The sequence below is a fragment of the Trachemys scripta genome, chromosome 2 (genome assembly GCF_013100865.1).
Source record: "Trachemys scripta elegans isolate TJP31775 chromosome 2, CAS_Tse_1.0, whole genome shotgun sequence".
Classification (NCBI taxonomy): Eukaryota; Metazoa; Chordata; order Testudines; family Emydidae; genus Trachemys; species Trachemys scripta.
The window spans coordinates 53,865,368-53,888,018 of record NC_048299.1 but is presented as its reverse complement, the minus strand read 5'-3'; the positions used below and the strand labels follow the sequence as shown (position 1 = coordinate 53,888,018).

Sequence of the window (22,651 nt, the reverse complement as noted above, 5' to 3'; positions counted from 1 at the left end):
CTCAGCCTGGATTCTCTGGATCGCGGACATTCCAGGGGAGATAAGCGAGGCGGGCAGGGGAAGCGGCCGCTTGCCCTGCTCCGCCCGCTCCCGGTCCCTGCGCCCCCGCCGGGATCGCGCCGTGCCCCGGTCTGGGGGATTCCAGCTGGAGCTGGAGCTGGAGCTCGGGAGCGGACGCTCCAGCCCTAGGCCCGTTATGGAGCCCGGGAAGTTCCTGAGCGTTGGAGCCTCCGTGGCCGCGGTGCTGCCAGCGGGCGGGAGCGGGGAGCGCCTGGGGAGCGCCACCCCGAAGCAGTTTTGCGCCCTGCTGGGCAGGCCGCTCATCAGCTACACGGTGCGGGCACTGGAGAGGTAAAGAGCCGCCCCATCCCCTCCAGGTACCCCCGGGACATGGCTCCCCTAAACTCCCCTCTCCCAAAGCTCCGTCTCCCGCCTCCTTTCCGCCCCACAGCCCAGCCCCTCCTACACCCCAGGACACCGCCCCGCCTCCACCCTCTTCCTCCCAGCAGCCGCTCCTGTCCCTCCCCCCGGACTGCGCACCCCACCCTCTGCGATTAAACTCCCTATTGCTCCCTTCTGCCTTCACCTCGAGCCGGTGCTACCTGCCTGCCTGCCGCACCCTGCCCTGTGCAGCCTGAGGGCTCGGCCTCTTTCACCCCGAGCCCAGCTGCCACCCTCCGACCCCCAGATCCCTCCCTGGAGTTCTGGCACCAGCTTGTCTTCTCCTTAGGGTGACCAGATAGCAAATGTAAAAAAATCAGGACCGGGGGTGGGGGGTAATAGGTACCTATATAAGAAAAAGCCCCCAAAATTGGGACTGTCCCTATAAAATTGGGACATTTGGTTACCCTACTACTCGTGCTAGCGAGGCGCTTTGCCACTGGCTTCATGCTCCAGGACTCGTCCCCTGCTGAGTTCCCGATCTCTCAGCTCTTGCATACTCCGCTTGTTTACTGCCCCCCAAATGTATCTCTTCTACCCTAGGCTTGTCTGCCCTCTGCTTCATATTCCTGGAGCTGTTGTCACTTGTTGCATGCCCACTCCCAAATACACTTGGCAAAGTTGGGAACCCCCTACCCCACCTGGACTCAGAATCATAACCAATTCTATTTCTACTCCTGAAAAAAAATCCATGGGTTTTACTGAGAGCTGGAATAAAACAAGTGCAACTCCTGACGTGGTGAGCATGAGCTGCATCTGCTTATATGATGGTGAATTTGGCTCTGTTTCTACAACAGTATAGCTATTGTTCGGGAATTACGTGCTTGGGATAAGCAAGTATTTCTCTCTGATATCAAAATATTTATATATTAATCAGTTCCAGTTAAACCAAACAAGTCACTTCTGACTGTTCCTAATATTCTCCTGAGCTAACTTTTCTGCCCATAGCCAAAGCTTTTGGCAATGAAGGTGGGGTTAGTGTTGATTGACATTCCTGAGAGAAAGGGAGAAATCACATCCTCCAGTGCAGAAATCACTACAGGCCTCCTATATGCCTGCCGCTGGCATCACATATACATTACTACCCTGCTTTAATAGAAAACATGAACTGTCTTGTGGATTTAATTAAAATTCAGTTGAATTGGAAATTGATACCTAACATAATGCGAGGCTGCATCTGTGGCCCCCCCCCTTTTTTTTTTATGCTGAAGCAAAGAATTCAAGTATTGGGACACTTCAGTTAATATTTTTTCCATTTTACAAGGTTGCTGGATTTTAGACATGTGACTGTCTGTGGATGGGTAATAAATGTTAACATAGTACACAGGCCTGGATCTTGGGAGACACACACTAGAGGCTGGGGTGAGAAAACTTCGGCCTGCCAGCGGTTTTAATCCGGCCCTCGAGTTTCAACTGGGGAGCGGGATTTGGGGCTTGCCCCGCTCCGGGTGGGGGGCTGCTCCACACGGCTCCCAGAAGCAGTAGCATGCCTCACTCCCCTCCCCGTCCCCAGCCCTACGCCTAGGGGCAGCAAGGGGCCTCCGCTCTGTACGCTGCCCCCACAGTTCCCATTGGCCAGGAACCACAGCCAGTGTGGGTGGTGCCTGCGGACAGGGCAGCGTGCAGAGCCGCCGTGCCTTGCCTTGCGTATGTGCCAGAGAAGGGACATGCCGCTGCTTCCGGGAGCCGCTTGACTAAGCGCTGCCTGGAGCCTGCACCCCGTGCCGCAACCCCCTGCCCCCTTTACTGTTAGTGCCCCAGCAAGTCAGATTGCCTAAGCAGGCCTGCTTTGCTTTTCTTCTCTGAGGCTATAACCAGTGTAATTGCCTACTGTACTGCCTGATCCCCCTCCCACCCTCCTGCACCCCTCGATCCCTGCCCAGAGCACCCTCCTGCACCCCAAATCCCTCATCCCCTGGAGCCTACCCCCCCACCCTAACCAGAGCCCGCACTCCAACCCCAATTTTGTGAGCATTCATGGCCCACCATACAATTTCTATTCCCAGATGTGGCTCTCGGGCCAAAAAGTTTGCCCACTCCTGTCCTAGGCTGACAAACTCATTGGCCATCATTCTGTTTAGTGCAAATGCAACAGAATGTAGTTAGTGGACCAATATTTGCTATATATTATCCAAAAATAAAATGGCAACTTTTTTTCTCATTCGATTTACATCACCCGTTTGATTTACTAATTCAGTATTCAAAGTATACACAAAAAAGCACTTTCCTTGAAGGGACTTTGCAATGATCCAAGACCTTCTGGTTCCAATGCCTCCAGAGTGTCTTGTCTGTTGACATATACCTAGTGGCAGGAGGCAGACTTTCCAATTCTAAAGAAAGGAGGGAATATACCCTTCCATACATTTTCAATCTTGCAGAAAAACCTCTGTTGTCAAAGATTAGGAAGCTCAACTCCAGCTAGTTACTCAGTTGACACATGAACAGGTGTGTCAAAGGATTTCATTCTGCCAAGAATCCGCTACAATAAATTTTTCTTGAGGCTTGTCAGTTATGTCCTTCACATATTGTATTCTGGCTTCCCATAATGTATTCTTACCTGACTTGAAATCTCACATGCCAAATTCCTTTGGCAGACTTGTGTGTCAGTATCACATAAGACTATTTCAGAAGTGGTATATATTAACTGAATATCTGTGTTTTTTAAATAGCATTAGGGACCAAATTGTTATCCTGATGTTACCCATACCTTACTTTGCCAGTATAGCCGCACTGATTTCACTGCAGTTGTGTGTGGAGTAAGGTGTTATCACTGTTCAATGCGAATATGGGCAACTGACTAACTCTGACTTACGAAGTCTCATGACAGGCTTAAGGTTAAATGCTGCTACTGTTCCCCTTTTCTAGATGAGTAAATGGAGATACAATGCAATTAAGCGACTTGCCATAGGTCTCCGAACAAGCCAATGAAAAGAGGGCTTTTGGGCTTTATTCCTCAGCTAACTCCTAGCTTCATATATACTCTGATAGGTAGACCTCCCTGCTTTCCTGCACTGGGATAGTTTCTAAAGGACACTTGTCACAGTTCAGAACTACTGCACCTATATTCTCCCTCCCTGTTGAGCAAGGAACACACTTCTAGGCTTCATTCTCCCTGCCATCACCTCTTTTGGTCAGATACCCGAATCTTTCTTTCCTGACTGGGGTTTTTCCAGGCTGCACTGTTCCCTGCTTCACTGTTAATGCCCCAGCAAGTCAGATTGCCTAAGCAGGCCTGTTTTGCTTTTCTTCTCTGAGGCTAACCAGTGTAATTGCCTACTGTTATAAAGGTACCACCCAGCTCTTTTTAAGCAAGCGAGTTTATTCTTAAGGTAAAACCATTACAGAGAAAACATTAAGAACAGTGATAGATCCTTCATGCATGCTAATAAGCTTACTGAAGACCACTCCAACAAAGGCTCTGGTAGGTGGCCAGTCCTTCAAACCTGTCCCTAAGGAGTGGCACACCTCTTTGGACAGTGGGTCCTGTGTGTTTGCTGGATCAGAAAGAAGGGTCTGTGTCAGTTTAAATTCAAGATTTATTCTAAAATCCTCTCTTTGTTGGTCTCAGGAGAATCCAGTTTGAACCACTCTGTGAGTTTCTCTCGTGGTGGTACCTCTGTAGAAGTGTTACAAATTGACTGGATCTGCCTAATCAGCCCCGACTGTTGTTAGTTCCTGGAGGGCTGTGGTCACCTACTGTAATCTGCCAGGGTATAGGCAGCTTACCTTGCAAGCGGAGCAGAACCTAGCCTGGTGGTTATGGTGGTAGTTTGGGTAATGGCAGGCAAAGATCTAGGGTTCAGGCTCCAGCCCAAAGGTGACATTGGAGTCACGGTTGAGGGCCAAGCCAAAAGTCAGAACTGGAGTTAGAAGCCAAAGGGTAAACCAACGTCATGGTCAGAGCCAGGAGCCAGCAATCACATCTAAGCTAAAGGGTAAGCTGGAGTCAAAGTCAGCCAAGAGTCTGAGTCAGGAGTCAGAAACCAGAATTGAGCTAGAGCAGGGCTTGGAGCAAGGACTGAAGCAGTAGTGAGAACAGGATAAACACAGCTGCAGGCTTCGTACATATTGAGCAGCCACTAGGGTTACCATATTTTGAGTGTCCAAAAAGAGGACACTCCACAGGGCCCCAGCCCCGCCCCCGCCCCAACTCCACCCCTTCCCCAAAGTCCCCGCCCCAACTCCGCCCCCTCCCCTGCTTCCCGCGAACATTTGATTCGCGGGAAGCCTGAAGCAGCCAGCAGGTAAGCGGTGGGGGGTGGAGGCGCGGCCCAGTCTGGCCCCCCCAACCGAGTGGCTCCCTCTGGCGGCTGGCCCCGGCCCCAGCGTCTCCAGCCTGGCTCGGCTCGGGCCCTGGGGTGCCGGCCCCGGGCCAGCCCCCAGCCAAGCACCCCCAGGCCAGCACCGCCGGCCCCAGCCCCCGGCCCAGCACTGCCGGCCCCGGCCCAGCACCGCCGGCCCCGGTCCCTGGTCCAGCACCCCAGGCCCCAGCCCAGCATCCCCGGCCCCCGGGCCAGCACGCCCGGCCCGGCCCCGCCCCGGCCCCCGGCTGAGCACCCCTGGCCCAGCACCGCCGGCCCCGGCCCGGCCCCGGCCCAGCATCACCGGCCCCGGCCCAGCACCCCAGGCCCCTGGGCCAGCACCCCCGGCGCCCGGCCTGGCCCGGCCCTGGGCCAGCCCCCAGCTGAGCACCCCCGGCCCAGCATCGCCGGCCCCGGCCTGGCCTCCAGCCCAGCACCCAGCGGCGCCGGCCCCTCCCTATTTTCCCGGACATGTTCGGCTTTTTGGGATTTCCCCCCGGACAGGGATTTGAGGCCCAAAAAGCCAGACATGTCCGGGAAAATCCGGATGTATGGTAACCCTAGCAGCCACTGGGGTGGTGTTGCTGCAAGGCTCAGATAGCAGCCTGATGGCTCCTTTGCCCAATCAGGAAGTGTTGGGTAAGGGCTTATTGGGCCCAGCTGAGCTTGCTGGGTTGCCTTGTGACCAGGCTGAGAGCCACCTCTGCCAGGGCCGGCGCTTCCATTTAGGCGAACTAGGCAGTCGCCTAGGGCGCTAGGATTTGGGGGGGGTGGCATTTTCCCACCATTGGCGGCAATTCGGTGGCGGGGGGTCCTTCCACGGTCCGGGTCTTCGGCGGCAATTCTGCGGTGGGTCCTTCACTCGCTCCGGGAACCGTCGCCGAAGTGCCCCGAAGACCGGGAGTGCGGAAGGACCCACCCCGCCGCAGAATTGCCGACGATGACCGGGAGCGCGGAAGGAACTCCGCCTAGGACGCCAAAAACCCTGGCGCCGCTCCTGACCTCTGCCCCTGATACCTTCTACCATGAAATAACAAACAATCCCTGGCCCATAATGATACACAAACTTAATATAGTAAGATCTCCCAAAGGTATTGCAGGATATTGCCATATTTGTCACAATACTGATCATCTTTATTAGGATGTGTCAGTTCATCCAGTTTTTGTCCAGGTTTCTTATGGTAAAGTTCTCGTGATTTCCAAGCAATTTTAATAGAGGTTCCCTCTGGAATTACTTTTTCTAGCAGAGATGTTTTTATGATGAGTTCAGACTAGTGTCAGATTCTATAATTTACCATTGCTTGAAGACTTGATTTATTTAAACACCAGTGCTTCTCTTCCTTTATTTCTTAAGGAAATGGGAACCTGACATAAATTCTTCATTTAAGCAGGAAAACATTCACTCTGCAAGTAGCAATATGGAGAGAAAAATCTAAACATTGAGTTTGGGTAGTGTTGTCAATAACACTAATTCAGCAGTTTTGTTTATGATAAATTTAGCAGAAAAACATTTTTTGGTGGTGGTAAACTTATTGAAGAATAAATATTTTTCATATAGCCAAATAAAGACCTGCAAAATTACTGGCAAATATGTTGGGCCATATCATCAACTGATATAAATGGGAGTAGTTTCATTGAGATTGAGTGGAACTTTGCTGATTTCCACCAGCTGAGTATCTGGGCTTGCTATAACTATAGGAATTATTGAACTACATTAAGAAGTAATCATCAGAAATCTGGCAAAAAAAAAAAATCCTCTGCACTTCAGTGATCTCAGTTTTGAAGTGGTTTCAAAGAAGTTACTCCACATTTTCGCTATGATCAGAGTTGAAGGTCCATTATTTTGATCTCTTGTTTACTCATTTGGAAGTTGTTTTGGAATCCAAACTAGGATTCATGTCTATACTGTCTGGGGATTATCCCGTTCTATAACAATTTTGATTTGTGTGTGTGTGTATATATGGCAGCCTATAAAGCATTTTGGGAGCTCAGAATAGATCTATTTCTCTGTTACTGCATTGTACAGATTCTTTTCCATATTATATGTGATCAAACCAGACTAAAACCTTCTGCTTAAAAGTTTTTTTATAGTTGAAAAAAAAAGAAAATAATGATATTTGACATTTTAAAACAAAATTTTCAAGCTGATTTTGATGTTTTTTTAAATTGGTGAAGTTTACCATCAAAAGATAGAAGTTGAACAGTTTCAGGAAAGAATTAATCACTCTGCTGCTATATTGACTGTTTGTTGACATTCCATATAGAGTCACTAAATAAGTTTGAAATGTGTCTATAATCAGACCCTCAACTGTCAATGCAGCTGTGTGACATGGAATTCCTGTTAATGAGAAATCTGCAGTGTACTAAAACAGTACTATATTAATATTTTTCATCATTCTTATAAATCACTTTGATGTAGGGCCATTGTGTGGATCAAAGCATGGACTCTTTCCTTTCTAATCATTCTGGGCTATCTATGCTCTTATAGGACTAGATTGTGTCTTTAAGGCAGAGCCCTAAATTAGAATTGTCAACCCTCCAGGATTATCCTGGAGTCTCTAGGAATTAAAGAGTAATCTTTAATTAAAGATTATGTCATGAGATGAAACGTCCAGGAATATGTCCAACCAAAATTGGTAACCCTACGCTAAGTAGAGCCACACCAGCCCAGGGTAAGCTCAAGAAGGGATTGTCCCTGATCTCAGTGGAGAGGGGTGCACTCATCCATCTACAGATTTGTGCAGAGGTAGGTTGGAGCTGTGACCCCTCCCTGCCATTTTGTTGTGGATTGCACCAGTGGAGGCCTTGAGCCCTCCTACACCCTACATACAATGGCTGATCATGGTCTGCCCTGATACTGTCCTCCTTCTTTACCATTATCAAAGAATCATAGAAATGTAGGGCTGGAAAGGACCTCGAGAGGTCATCTAGTTCAGCCCCCTGTGCTCTGGCAGGACCAAGTAAACCTACACCATGCCTGACATGTTTGTCCAACCTATATTTAAAACCCCCAGTCATGGGGATTCCCCAACCTTAGAAGCCTGTTCCAGAGCTTAACTACTCTTATAATTAGAAAGTTTTTCCTTATATCTAACCTAAATCTCCCTGGCTGCAGATTAAGTCCATTACTTCAGTGCACATGGAGAATAATTGTTTACAGTTCTCTTTATAGCAGCCCTTAACATATTTGAAGACTGTTATCAGATCCCCCCTCAGACTAAACATACCCAGTTTTTTAACCTTTCCTTATAGGTCAGGTTTTCTAAACCTTTAATCATTTTTGTTGCTCTCTTTTGGATTCTCTCCAATTTGTCCACACCTTTCCTAAAGTATAGAGTCTGGAATAGGACACAATACTCCTGATGAGGCCTCACCAGTGCAGAGTAGAGTGGGACAATAATCCCCATGTTTCCCATACAACTTTCCTATTAATACACTCCAGAAAGCTGTTAGGTTTTTTTTTGTTTTTGTTTGTTTGTTTTGGAGCTGCATCACATTGTTGACTCATATTTAATTTGTGATCCACTATAGCCCCCAGATCCTTTTCAGCAGGACTACCACCTCGATCATTATTCCCCATTTTGTGCATTTGATTTTTCCTTCCTAAGTGAAGTACTTTCACTTGCCTTTGAGTTTCATCTTTTATTGTTAGATGGTGCAGAAGATAATTAAGATACCACTCTGCCAACTCTCCACAAGACATTGTGCATATGTTAGATGCAGTGTGGTCAGTTTCATTTGGCTTCAGAGGAAGGAATTTGAATGCTGTTCGTGTATCAATCAGTCACTAGTGAAAATGCAGACCAGATTCTGCTTTTGCACCATCTCACAATTGTGGGGAGTTCTGCAGTTTAGCAAGGGATGGCACAAATCTCTTCTTTAGTTTCTATCAATGTGAGTATGCCTTTCTCCCTGAGTTTTGCTTTAATTTTAACTTGAAATATGCAAAGAAGAGTTGAGTTGAGTTCAATTAGTTTGCCCTAGGTTTGAGTCAAAATCATGCAAAAGCGCAAGATTTTTATGGCTAGATGTATGACTGTACTGAAGTACACTTGAAGGATTCATGAACCTGGGGTGAGTGACAAGTATGAAATGAAACTGGAAACCAAGGTGTCAGATGATTTCAGATTTTGTCACAATTTTTGCACAGATTTAATACTAGCGAGTTGTGGAGGCCTTTTTTTTCTGACAGTAAAGCAGATTTGATCACATATAAGTAGAAAATATTTTTTATGTTGCAGAATTTTAATAATTGTTTTCCTATTTATTTCTTTGTTTTAAGCAGAAACTAATTTTTCAAAATTATCGCTAAAAACATTAATGCTGTTTCCTTAGTTATAAAAAACTAATACTCAAATCATTGTAGATAATTTGCAAATTTAGAAGTAGATACTTACACTTGGCCTAGTGGGGTCACCTTTCTGTTCCCCCTATCCTGGCCTTTACAGGATATGTTAACGCAGACTAAGCAGTGCTTAAAGTGTGTGTGTGTGTGTGTGTGTGTGTCAACTCCACTGCCTGGCCCCAGAGGGACCCCCAACTCTGTCATTTTACCCCAGTCCTGCTCTCACTGCACTCCCAACCTCACTCACTGAATGTTACCTCACCCCTCCAGCCTTAGAGAGACCCCAACTCCACTGATTGTCACTGCACCTTGACCCCTGAGATCCCCAACCCCACTGTCACTGTACTCCATCTTCCCAGTCCCAGAGACCCCCTCAACCCTACTCTCATTTCACCCCTCATTGAGACCCCCAACCTCAACTGTCACTTCACCCCTTGTCCCTAGAGAGACCATCAACTCCACTAAATGTCACTGCACCCCTCAATACCCTATTCCCAGAGAGACTCCAGACCTCACTGAATGTTACTGCAGCCCCCTAGCCCAAGAGGGAGACTTCAACCCCACTGAATCTCACTGCACCCCCGATGCCCCAACTCCTCAGGATATATTTTGTTTTAAGAATTTGTATGAGGCCTGTTGAGTCATTTAAAAACAATAACAATAAATAAATATAAATAGCATAATAAGCTAAGTTGCATGTAATTATGTAATATTTATATAAAAGAAATTGTGAATTGTCTGTATTAAGTGCATGAAAATTTTCGGCTGGTGTTATGATAGGCCTCCCCACTTTTTTTCAGATCACTTTAAGCACAGAGTCTAGGGGTTTCTCTATACGACACTAGCCTACTGAGGATTAACCAGAGCACTTGTGCTTTGCCTCTGCCTCCAGTGAACCCCTTATGCCCAAAGGATGTGGTGGGTGGTATTGTAATAAGAGAATTCTCAACTGTCAGTCTGAGCAAAGGGGGCTTGCTGCCAAGGATCATGTCCCAAAACTGTAGCATTTAATTTCAGAAGGGGAACTGCACAAAAATGAGGAGGTTAGTTAAACAGAAATTAAATGGTACAGCAACAAAAGTAAAATCCCTTCAAGCTGCATGGAAACTTGTTAAAGACCATAATAGAGACTCAACTTAAATGTATATGTCAAATTAAAAAAACGAGTAAGGGAACCAAAAAAGACCACCATGGCTAAACAACAAAGTAGAAAAAGCAGTGAGAGGCAAAAAGGAATCTTTTAAAACCTGGAAGTTAAATCATATTGAGGAAAATAGAAAGGAGCATAAACTCTGGCAAATGAAGTGTAAAAATATAATTAGGAAGGCCAAAAAAGAATTTGAAGTATAGCTAGCGAAAGACTCAAAAAGTAATAGCAATTTTTTTTTTTAAATACATCAGAAGCAGGAAGTGTGCTAAACAACCAGTGTGGCCACTGGATGATCGAGATGCTAAAGGAACACTCAGGGACGATAAGGCCATTGCGGAGAAACTAAATGAATTCTTTGCATTGGTCTTCACGGTTGAGGATGTGAGGGTGATTCCCAAACCTGAGCCATTCTTATTAGGTGATAAATCTGAGGCACTGTCCCAGATTGAGGTGTTATTAGGGGAGGTTTTGGAACAAATTGATAATCTAAACAGAATTCACCCAAGAGTTCTGAAGGAACTCAAATGTGAAATTGCAGGACTACTAATTGTAGTCTGTGTCGAATCATTTAAATCTGCTTCTGTACCAAATGAGTGGAGGATAGCTAATGTGATGCCAATTTTTAAAAAGGGCTTCAGAGGTGACTCCGGCAATTACAGGCCGGTAAGCCTGACTTCAGTGCCGGGCAAACTGATTGAAACTATAATAAAGAACAAAATTGTCAGACACATAGATGAACATAATTTGTTGGGGAAGAGTCAATGTGGTTTCTGTAAAGGGAAATCATGCCTCACCAATCTACTAGAATTCTTTGAGGGGGTCAACAAGCATGTGGACACGAGGGATCCAGTGGATATAGTGTATTTAGATTTTCAGAAAGCCTTTGACAAGGTCCCTCACCAAAGGCTCTTAAGCAAAGTAAGCAGTCATGGGATAAGAGGGAAGGTCCTTTCATGGATTGGTAACTGGTTAAAAGATAGGAAACAAAGGTTAGGAATAAATGGTCAGTTTTCAAAATGGAGAGAGGTAAATAGTGGTGTCCCAAGGGCTCTGTATTGGGTCCAGTCCTATTCAACATATTCATAAATGATCTAGAAAAAGGGGTAAATAAACAGTGAGGTGGCAAAATTTGCCGATGATACAAAGCTACTCAAGATAGTAAAGTCCCAGGCAGATGGCAAAGGACTACAAAAGGATCTCTCAAAAATGGGTGACTGGGCAACAAAATGGCAGATGAAATTCAATGTTGACACATGCAAAGTAATGCACGTTGGAAAACATAATCCTAATTTACGTATAAAATGATGGGGTCTAAATTAGCTGTTAACACTCAGGAAAGAGATCTTGGAGTCACTGTGGATAGTTCTCTGAAAACATCCACTCAGTGTGCAGCGGCAGTCAAAAAAGCGAACACAATGTTGGGAATCATTAAGAAAGGGATAGATAATAAGACAGAAAATACCATATTTCCTCTATATAAATCCATGGTATGCTCACATCTTAAATACTGTGTACAGATCTGGTCACCCCATCTCAAAAAAGATATATTGGAATTGGCAAAGGTTCAGAAAAGGGCAACAAAAATGATTAGCAACAGAGGGTCCTGTGGCACCTTTAAGACTAACAGAAGTATTGGGAGCGTAAGCTTTTGTTTGTAAGAACCTCACTTCTTGCATCTGAAGAAGTGAGGTTCTTACCCACGAAAGCTTATGCTCCCAATACTTCTGTTAGTCTTAAAGGTGCCACAGGACCCTCTGTTGCTTTTTACAGATTCAGACTAACACGGCTACCCTTCTGATACCTGAAAAATGATTAGGGGTATGGAACGGCTGCCGTACGAGGAGAGATTAATAAGACTGGGACTTTTCAGCTTGGAAAAGAGATGACTAAAGGGGGATATAATAGAGGTCTATAAAATCATGACTGGTGTGGAGAAAGTAAATAAGGAAGTGTTATTTATTCCTTCTCATAACAAAAGAACTTGGGGCTACCAAATGAAATTAATAGGCAGCAGGTTTAAAACAAACAAAAGGAAGTATTTCTTCACACAACAGTTGGTCAACCTGTGGAACTCTTTGCCAGAGGATGTTCTGCCAAGACGATAGCAGGGTTCAAAAAAGAACTAGAAAAATTCATGGAGGATAGGTCCATCAATGGCTATTTGCCAGAAGCTGGGAATGGGTGACAGGGAATGGATCACTTGATGATTACCTCTTCTGTTCATTCCCTCTGGGGCACCTGGTATTGGCCGCTGTCGGAAGACAAGATACTGGGCTAGATGGACTTTTGGTCTGACCCAGTATGGCCATTCTTACATTCTTAACAATCCAAAGAATCAGGTATGACAAAATATATGGTCCCAACCAAAAGTATCATTAACTTGTTATAATAATATATAATTATAAATAATAATAATATTTGTGTTGAATATGCTCAAATTCAGCAGGAGGAGCAGTAGATCAGAGCCTGGGCAGTTGCTTTGGCTGCTTCCCTGCTGCCTCAAATTCTCCCTGGAACCACCCAGTTATTGCATAGTTTCAGTGGGACTATTTTTTGATTTGCCCATTTTTGCGTAAGGAGGGTGCCGTAGAGAATTCCTTCTCAGGCATTACAACAGTTTGAGGGTGTTATACCCCCTAGCTTTGGAGCTAGGTATTCCCTAGAGAGGACCTAAACTCTTTGCTCCTGTTTTTTTTTTTTTTTTTTTTATGATGCCTTTATTGGGTGATGATTAGAGTGATCCTCTTATTTTTCTGAGTGCAGAATTAGGTTCAAGAACAGAGCTATATTTTAATCTTATTTTGAAAATATACCATTCTTTGCTTTGTAGCTTATTATTATCCAGATGGGTACTGCGGTTAGTAAAATATGTGCCTTTTATAATCATTCCACAGTTGGCTAGATTAATGTATTTTTCCACTTTTAAAAATAATTGTTGTACACGTAGAAATGATATACTGATTTTATTTTTTTTTCCCTTTTTTTTAAGTTACTGCCTGCATAGAGTTTTAGAAAACAAACATGGAAATGAATGAATTTGGACTCTGCTGTTAAATATTTTGAAATGCAGTACATGAACACAATCTTTATTTTCTGAGCATATTTAGAACATAACCAAGATATAAATAATGTTACTTCAGTCAGCACTTCAACCATTTCAAATTAATGTATTTTTAAAATCTAATCTAGGTAGGTTCTTTTCTGTGCCCATCACAGTGCTATTTTTGGGGTCAGTAGATTTAGAAAACTCCCCCCCACTACCCAAAAAAAAAAGTTTATCTAAATAACGGTGCTGTTAAGAACCACCAGATTATTGTCTTCATGGTCAAAACAATGTTGTGGAACTTGAATGTTTTTACATTTTGTGAAAGTAGCTTTGTAAAAAGGTAATTATGTGATGATGATGATGATGATGGGCAATCACTCGTTACCGAGTATGATCAGCTTCCATGGGAGTTATGGGTCCTCAGGTGGCTAATAAGGCCAGTCCTTGAACCACAAGTTCTATTGCAATGAGGGCAGATGTTTTCAGGCTCAGCAGGAGGCTGTTGACCATGACTGGAAGCGAGGCTCTCCTTCCTCCTGCGCCTCTTGTCCTTTTCAGCTTGTCAGCGAGCAAGTTCAAAATGCAGGGGACCATCACGTAGGACTTCACTCCATTTTAAGCGATCCTGGGCAAGTGTCTCCCAAGTGTCAATGTCAATATTACACTTTTTTAGATTGTCCTTCAGTAAGTCCTTATAACGCTTCCATTGTCTACACACGTTATGGTACCCTTCTTTCAGCTGAGAGAACAGGACCTGTTTTGGGAGGCGATGGTCTGGCATCCGGATAACATGACCTGTCCAGTGGAATTGCTGATGGATGATCATTGCCTCGATACTAGTGATCTTTGCCTCTTTCAGGACACTAATATTGGTGTCTATAGTTTGTCAAGTGGTGTCTATAGGTTATCCAAGTTTTGGACCCATACAACAGTGTTGGGAGAATAACGGCTTGATAAACAAGAAGCTTGGTGTCTGTTAGAATGTCATGCTCTTCAAAAACCCCGTGCCGTAAATGAGAAAAAGCTACATTGGCACAGCTCAGGCAATGTTGAATTTTCACATCAATATCTGCCTTGGATGAAAGGTAGAGGAAATGATCGACATTCACCAGTGCCAGTCCATTGATTTTGATAGATGGGGCATGTAATACCTCATTTGGAGAGGGCTGATAGAGCACTTTAGTCTTCTTGATATTAAGAGTGAGACTAAGACTTGAGTAAGCATCGTCAAACACATTCAGGATAGTTTGAAGATCTTTCTCAGAGTGGGCAAAGATTGCGTTGTCATCAGCATACTGAAGTTCCACAAATAGATGTTGTGGAGATCTTACTCTTGGCTTTCAGCCTGCTAAGCCTGAACAGCTTTCCATCCATTCTGTAAATGATTTCAACGCCAGCTGTAAACTTCCCAGCAACTAGGTAAAGAATGATTGCGATAAAAACCGCAAACATGGTTGGAGCGATGATACAGCCCTGTTTTACTCCTGTTTGTACAGTAACTCCTCACTTAAAGTTGTCCCTCTTAACGTTGTTTCATTGTTACGTTCTGATCAATTAGGGAACATACTCATTTAAAGTTGTGCAATGCTCCACTCTTACATTGTTTGGCTGCCTGCTTTCTTCACAGCTGGCAGCCTCCCTACTTCCCCCTCCCCCCCAGTGCCTCCCGCCCGCTGGCAGACCCCGCAGATCAGCACCTTCCCCCTCCTCCCCCCTCCTCCTGCCCAGCAATCAGCTGGCTTGCGGCGTTTTGGAGAAAGGAGGCAGGGGGGAGGAGCGAGGACTCGGCGCGCAGGCTTCCCCTCCCTCCTGCTGGCGGCAATCAGCTGGCTTGCCACGTTCAGGAGGCAGGGGAGGGAGAGGAAGCCTGCGTGCTGAGTCCTCGCCCCTCCCCCCTCCCTCCTTTCTCCAAAACGCCGCAAGCCAGCTGATTGCCCTAGGCAGGAGGGAGGGGGAGGAGCAAGGACTCGGCGCGCAAGCTCCCCCTCCCTCCCCTGCCTCCCAAACATGGCAAGCCAGCTGATTGCTCCGGGCAGGAGGGAGGGGGAGGAGCGAGGACTCGGCGCGCCTCCCTCCCCTATGCGGCAATCAGCTGGCTTGCGGCGTTTAGAAGGGAGGGGAGGGAGGGGGAAGAGCCAAGACGCAGCGAGCGAAATAAAGGGGGAGGAGGTGGGGGGGGGAAGAAGAGGCGGGTCAATGGTGGGGGTTTGGGGGAAGGAGTGGAGTGGGAGGGCTGAAGTTTGAACCCCCCCCCGCCGCCTCTGGTGCCTGCAGAGTAGGGGAAGCTGCCCTGGAACCTAACCCCCACATTTACATTAATTCTTATGGTGAAATTGTATTCGCTTAACATCGTTTCACTTAAAGTCACATTTTTCAGGAACATAACTACAATATTAAGTGAGGAGTTACTGTACTTTGAAAGGTTCACTCTGGAAGCCAGTGCTGCTCAGAACAGTCACTTTCATGTTATCATGAAGCAATGTTAGGACATTGATGTATTTATCAGGACATCCAGTCCTAGAGAGTACTGTCCAGAAGGCATAGTGATTCACTGAATCAAAAGCTTTAGTTAAATCAATAAAAGCCATGTATAGTGGTTGGTTTTGCTCCCGACACTTTTCTTGCAGCTGCCGTGTTGTGAAGATCATATCGGAAACCCCTCTGTGACACTGGTAAAATTTCTTCTGACGGGGCAGAAGGCGAGTTGCAAGGATCCATGCCAGAACTTTGCCTGCAATGGCTAGGATGGAGATACCATGATAATTTCCACAATCTGCTTTACCCCCTTTCTTGAAGAGGGTGACAATCAGGGCATCCCTCATTTCACTGGGTATCTTCTCCTTTATCCAGATTTTAAGGATAAGCAGGTAAAGCTGCCGAATTAGTTCTGGTCCACCATCTTTAAAGATTTCAGTGGGGATCCCATCTAGACCTGCTGCCTTGTTGTTCTTCATCTACTTGGTGGCATTGTGTACCTCATACAAATTAGGAGGGTCTCCGAGCTCAACCCTAAATGGTCGTTGAGGGATTTGCTCAAGGACTTCATCTGCAACTATAGAATTACGTTAAGGAGGTCTTCAAAGTGTTCTTTCCAGTGAGAATTGATGGCTTTGTTGTCCTTTGTGGTTCCATCCTTAGACCGAAGAGGATTCATATCATGGCAAATTGGCCCATAAACAGCCTTGGTGGCACTAAAGAAACCACATGTATTATAGATGTCCACGAGATGCTGGAGTTCTTGCGCTTTCTCAGTCCACCATTTGTTCTTGAGTTCTCTGGTTTTACGTTGGACTTCTGCGCCCACCTTGGCATGGGCTTCTCTCTTTATATTACAATTTATGTCATTCTGCCAAGCATGAAATGCCATTCTCTTCTCATTAATGAGTTGCTCAATTTCAGCATCATTCTCATCAAACCAGTCCTGATACTTTCTTGTTTGGTAACCTATGGTTTCCTCACAGGCATTGATGATTACTGCTTTCAACTGGCTCCAGTGTTCCTCAATTTCTTCCGGAAACGCTGATGGGAGCTTTTCTTCTAAGACTGTTTGGAAGTGGTCACGCTTTATAGGGTCCTTCAAATCTTGAATTTTCAACTTGCGCTTGAACTGCTTCTTTTGCAGCCTCCATTTGGGAGCGATCTTAATTTTCATTGTGGATCGAATAAGCGATGATCAGTCCAACAGTCATCAGTACTTGTCATTGCTCTTGTGAGAAGTACGTCACTACGCTCTCGGGCACGAACTATAATGCAGTCAAGGCGATGCCAGTGCTTTGATCATGGGTGTCTCCAAGATGTTTTGAACTTTTCCTTTTGTCGGAAGAGAGAGTTCGTAATAATAAGTTCATGTTCAGCACACTTGGGCAGGAGCAGAATTCCATTTGAATTGCTTTTGCCAACTCCTTCTTTCCCGATTGTTCCCTTCCACAGGTCTGAGTCTCGTCCCACCCGTGCATTGAAATCCCCCAGAAGGATGATCTTGTCTTCTGTAGGGGTCTCCGATAAAATGGTTTCCAGCTGAGAATAAAAATCTTCCCTTACATTCTCATCAGCATCCAGTGTTGGTGCATAGGCGCTCACAATAGTTGCCTGTTGATTTTTGGTGAGGCTCAATCGGAATGTCATAAACCACTCATTGATGCCAACTGGTACCTCAGAGAGGCACCTTATGAGCTTGTTCTTTATAGCAAAGCCCATTCCATGCAATTGGGATATATCTGTAGATTTTCCTTCCAGAAATAGGTGTATCCTCCTTTCTCCTCCCTCACCTGTCCTTCATCAGCTCTTCTAGTTTCGGACAAAGCAGCAATATCGATGTTAAACCGACTCAATTCATGAAATATATGTGCAGAATACCACTATATATGCAGAATACCACTATTTCCAGACCACTGTTACAATACTACATCATAACAATGTTTTAACATCTAGCTTCTACCACTGTTTGACTCACATAGCAGCCTCCATATTACTGTCCTTCTCTATCTTGACAATGATTCACTTTCTAGCTCAGGGGTCGGCAACCTTTGGCACGCGGCTTGCCCGGGTAAGAACCCTGGCAGGCTGGCCCGGTTTGTTTACCTGCCGTGTCTACAGGTTTGGCCGATCGCAGCTCCCACTAGCTGCTGTTTGCTGTCCCAGGCCAATGGGGGCAGCGGGAAGTAGTGTGGGCCGAGGGATGTGCTGGCTGCTGCTTCCCGCCACCCCCATTGGCCTGGAGCGGCGAACCGCGGCCAATGGGAGCCATGATCAGCTGAACCTGTGGACGCAGCAGGTAAACAAATCAGCCCGGCCTGCCAGGGTGCTTACCCTGGCGAGCCGTGTGCCAAAGGTTGCCGACCCCTGTTCTAGCATCTGTCCAGAGCCTCTTTGCTGTCTGACTCTCATTCAGTTGTATGTGCTCTGACACGCAGTAGAATTTGGAATAGTCCAAAATTCTGTGTACCAAATAATATGAGTTTGAGATGAAGAGCAGTGAGACTCTAACTGTTGGTTAGAATACACACACATTTGAAAAGGAAGTGACAGGTCATTGGGACCCAGAATGGGATTGGACTCAATTAGTTGATAAGGTTGGTTGACAAGGAGATTTCTGGTTGGTATATCTGAAGTCTTACTCCCTAGTCCTGCAATTTGTTGTTTGTGGGTAGACTCCTGCACAGAATCGCATTAACTTCATTGGGGCTCCATGTGGATGGAGGGGTCCACCCATCTGGCTCTTTTTTCAGGATCAGAACCTTAAAGTAGCAAACTGGTATAGCAACTTTAAAATATTGGGAAGTGCTTCGTTACGCTAATATTTTTACCGATAATTAAGTTTCTTGCTACAAGAATTTATTCATTTTTAATCCTAGTCCAGGTGCTCAAAATTTAATTAAGAATGCATGCAAACAATATTTATGCATCTCTACAATTTCTTACAGAATAAACTGGATATCAGATATTGTTGTGGTGGTGTCTCTAGAGAACATTGAAACAATGAAATCTATCATTGAAAAATATGGCCACAAACGAATTACGGTTGTAGAAGGTGGAATGACTCGCCACCGGTCAATTTTCAATGGACTGAAAATCTTTCCAGAGAGCAAGCTTTCCAGCTGTCCACTCCAGAAACCAGAAGTAGTGATTATCCATGATGCTGTGAGGCCGTTTGTCGAGGAAGATATTCTTCTTAAAGTGGTTTTGGCTGCTAAAGAACATGGGGTATGTACAGCACAACAACTGAACTCTGTAAAGCTCTTACATGGTACAAATAAAATAGGAACTGTATTAATAGTCAAGATAGTACCATACATTTTAAGTGGAACAAATATAGGATCCAGTCATGTAAGCAGGTCAGCTTGGGTGGACATGCTTACAGGATAAGGGCCTTATTTGCCATACAGAATAATATATAACCAGGATATGGAATTAATATGCAACTTGTAAGGTAGGAAGTTACCAGCCTGATGAGAATTTACGGTGTATGCTTGATCCCGCTGGCCTTTAGTATGCAAAATTTTGTTGACCGATACCTAGATACTCCAGTGATGCATACTTTATAGATATCTAGAAGAGAGAGTAATATTTTTGTGGCATAACAAAGAGCTTTGCTATTATATTTTTCCATCTCACCTTTCATCGCAAATTCCTTAACAAAGTAAGTGGCAAAAGTACTGTTCCTATTACATGACTTGATTTCCCTAAAACCCTTAAACATTGTCATATTGTACCGAATGACATATAAGTCTTGTAGATCAGTGTTTGCTGTTTTGTGTAGATGGGAATAATTAAGCAATAAATGGCAGAGAGTTTAGCTAACAGTTAGTTAATGATCAGCCGCAAGCCCTAAACACACCTGGTCATTAACTGCCAGGAAATGCCTGTTATTGAGATCATTATTTCTATTGTTTTCCATTATAAAATAGGTTTTTGTGTTTGTTGTCTTGAGCTTTGTTTGATGCTGTTCTTACAGTTTTTGTTTGCAGTACCTGTGTTTTCCTAGTCACTAATCATTGGTACGTTAAAAACAGGATATTTCTGAATGCTGTTAGGATTTATAGGAGACATCTTATAAATATCAGTTAAATGGAATTCAAATATGACAGTTACTTTGAACTTAAACTGATGCACAGACAAAGCATGGAGGAAATGACCTGTAATTTGGTAAGTAATCTCAATGGAATTATTGGGGACTATGACTGTGAGTAAGGTGAGCAGGACTTGGCTTTGCATTTTTAAGGAAACTCCTAACATTATTATTCAGCAGTCATATAGTAAAACTTATGTTCAATTATGCATCTGAAAAGTATTAAAGTTCTATATTTTGTGCATTGCTACATAAAGTTCTACCTGTGAACACATTTTATTACCGCTTGTTTGGGGGACAGGGGTCCCTCATGTCCCCTCCAGGCTCCATTTCAGGTCTTTATGCTGTCCTTTTGTCCTTCCCCTAAGAGGGTTCTTGGCACAAACAAACAAAAGAAGAATCCTCTCCCCTCTCTTCCCTTATGGGAGAGGGGAGTTGATGGGAAAATAAAGAGAGGTAAGGGTGGCTTGGAACTCATGAGTCTTGGGTCTACCCTTTGATCTTAGTCTAAATGGGGTCTACCTCCAACCTCTCCTTGTGGGGTGTACTGCTCTGTGGCTGGGTCTTGCAGCTTCGGGAGCAGAGAGGATTGTTGCTATCTCCCTTTCAGCAAACCTATCTAAGGTAGGCTAGCCTCTTCCTGTTCACCACCCCTTCCAGTGGCAGCTTTTCCCTTTAAGCCCCTCCCGTCCCCACCAGCCTTTCAGGTGCCCCTCATTGGAATTGAACAGGCCCAGGGAAGCTTGTTAGTCTCCTTTCTGTCAGTGTGAGGGTAAGTGCCCCTTCATACGTTGCTATGATTTGTTTCACTTATGTACCATATACTTTAATATGGGATTATTAGCATAGTGTAACCTTCTAAATTAACTGATTTTTACATGTTCTGTGGTTTAAGTGTTACACTTGGGGGAAATCAAAATGCATTTTTACATACCTCTATATTTAACCATCTTGGGTCATTGCTTTATTCTTTTGATCACTGATTCTGAGAGGTGCTCAGTGATCTCAACTGCCATTGATTTCAGCACTTAGCAGGATCAGGACTTTTTCTTTACCAAATTAAGGTCCTAGACCTGCAACTCATTGCACATGGGTAGACTGCTGTATTCAGGTGGAGCCTCACTGACCTCACGTGCATAACAGATTGCAGGATCATAGTGTAAAATTCTAAATATTTGTATATTGTATAGGCAAAAAAATGTCTTGAACTGGAGTTGAGGAGAATAAATATCAGTAACTTAATGGTTTTAAATAATAATATAATAATACAGTTGTTACAAGAACATAATAATTTTAAAAAATCACTCACCTAAGAAATTCAGAGTTCAGGTTAAACAAAACAGAAGCCCAAATGTTTAAATCCTACAGTATCCAAATTGTGCATGAGACAGAATAGAAATTTTGTAAAGGTGCTTATGAAAATCATACATTCTATAATTCTTCATTTTCTTGAGCCTGATTACTTTCCTTTTCTTCCTCCACTACTGGGATCAAGTACCATCAACACAGGAAAGCATGTACTTCATGACTTGGGTGTATATGATATTTTGGATACCTACACCCAGTTTGGGAAGTTGTAAAGTTTTATTGCTACCAGCCTTCCGCATTGTGGTGGTTGAAGACAAAACTGTCTCATGTTCAACCTGTTCCCTGCAGGGAACGTTACAGTAGAAGGTCAGCAGTATCAGTACATTTCTGTCTTTTCCACTAAGACAAGGCTACTGCTGAAAAGAGGATGAGGCCTAATGCTTCAGACTCAGTGACATGGAAATGGCAATGTCTCAGATCCTCACAAGGAGAGGGTCATTTTTTTGGAGTTTCCACAAAGATCTTAGAGACTTCCTCTTACTGGGATTTCATTTCCTCAGGGAGTAGTTGATGAAAACTGTGTTGACTCAGGTAGTAGGGCAAGGGCATTGACAGCACTTACGCAGGTGGGAAGGTTGGTGTAGTAGGTAGGGTATTGAACTGGGACTCAGGAGATCTGGGTTCAGTTCCTGATTTACCACATACTTCCTTGGGCAAATCAATCCCATGCCTCAGTTCCTCATGAGTACAACAGGAAATAACTTTCCTATCTCAAAGGGCTGTTGTGAGGATAAAATCTGTTTATGTCTCTGAGGCACTTGGATACTAGAGTGGCAGGAGTATATTGGGAATAAAATTCACCTGGTGCCTGTCCACTTTGGGGAGTGGGGTAAAGGAGAACAAGTCATGAAGCAGTAGCTGTATTTGGAACTGTGGCAGTGATGTATGGCAGGAGTGAGTTGTGGCATTTCTTAACTTGTAGGAGTGGGACGAGCCATCTGTTAAAATATGTATTATGAACATTACATGTAAGGGCTCCCAGAGTATATTTATGATTATAAATCCAAATACATAGAGCTCCATAGCAGTTGGCTTATATTTTGGTCGGTTGTCTTCATTAGTAAGAAATGAAACAGACTCTACTACTTTTGCTTTAGTGACAGTTTAGGATCTGCACCAGTCATTTGGGGACTTTTAAAGTCTGCTGGAGCCTTACATTCCAGTTTGCTTACCTGATTTGCTAGTAAATATATTTCCAGAAAAATTCCTGTCCATTAGAGCTTCCAAGGTCTTTCAAATGTATCCAATTTGAAATTTCTAACACAAGCCATTTTTGAGATAGGTGATGACAAAAAGCACTAGAAATTTCTAAATATGAATGTCACTTTTTTCTTAGAGCATAAGCTTTCGTGGACTACAGCCCACTTCTTCGGATGCATATATCATCCGAAGAAGTGGGCTGTAGTCCACGAAAGCTTATGCTCTAATACAT

At 44.5% G+C, this 22,651-nt stretch overlaps 1 protein-coding gene across 1 annotated transcript in view; it reads left to right on the top strand.

Moving 5' to 3' along the window:
- The first annotated feature begins 132 nt into the window (after positions 1-132).
- CRPPA (CDP-L-ribitol pyrophosphorylase A) overlaps positions 133-22,651 on the top strand; it is a 184,132-nt gene continuing 161,613 nt past the window's right edge. The window contains exons 1-2 of the mRNA XM_034760554.1: positions 133-351; positions 18,707-18,986. Of these exons, the coding sequence (XP_034616445.1) occupies positions 197-351; positions 18,707-18,986 (435 nt within the window). The 5' untranslated portion in view covers positions 133-196. The remainder of the gene's footprint in view (positions 352-18,706; positions 18,987-22,651) is intronic.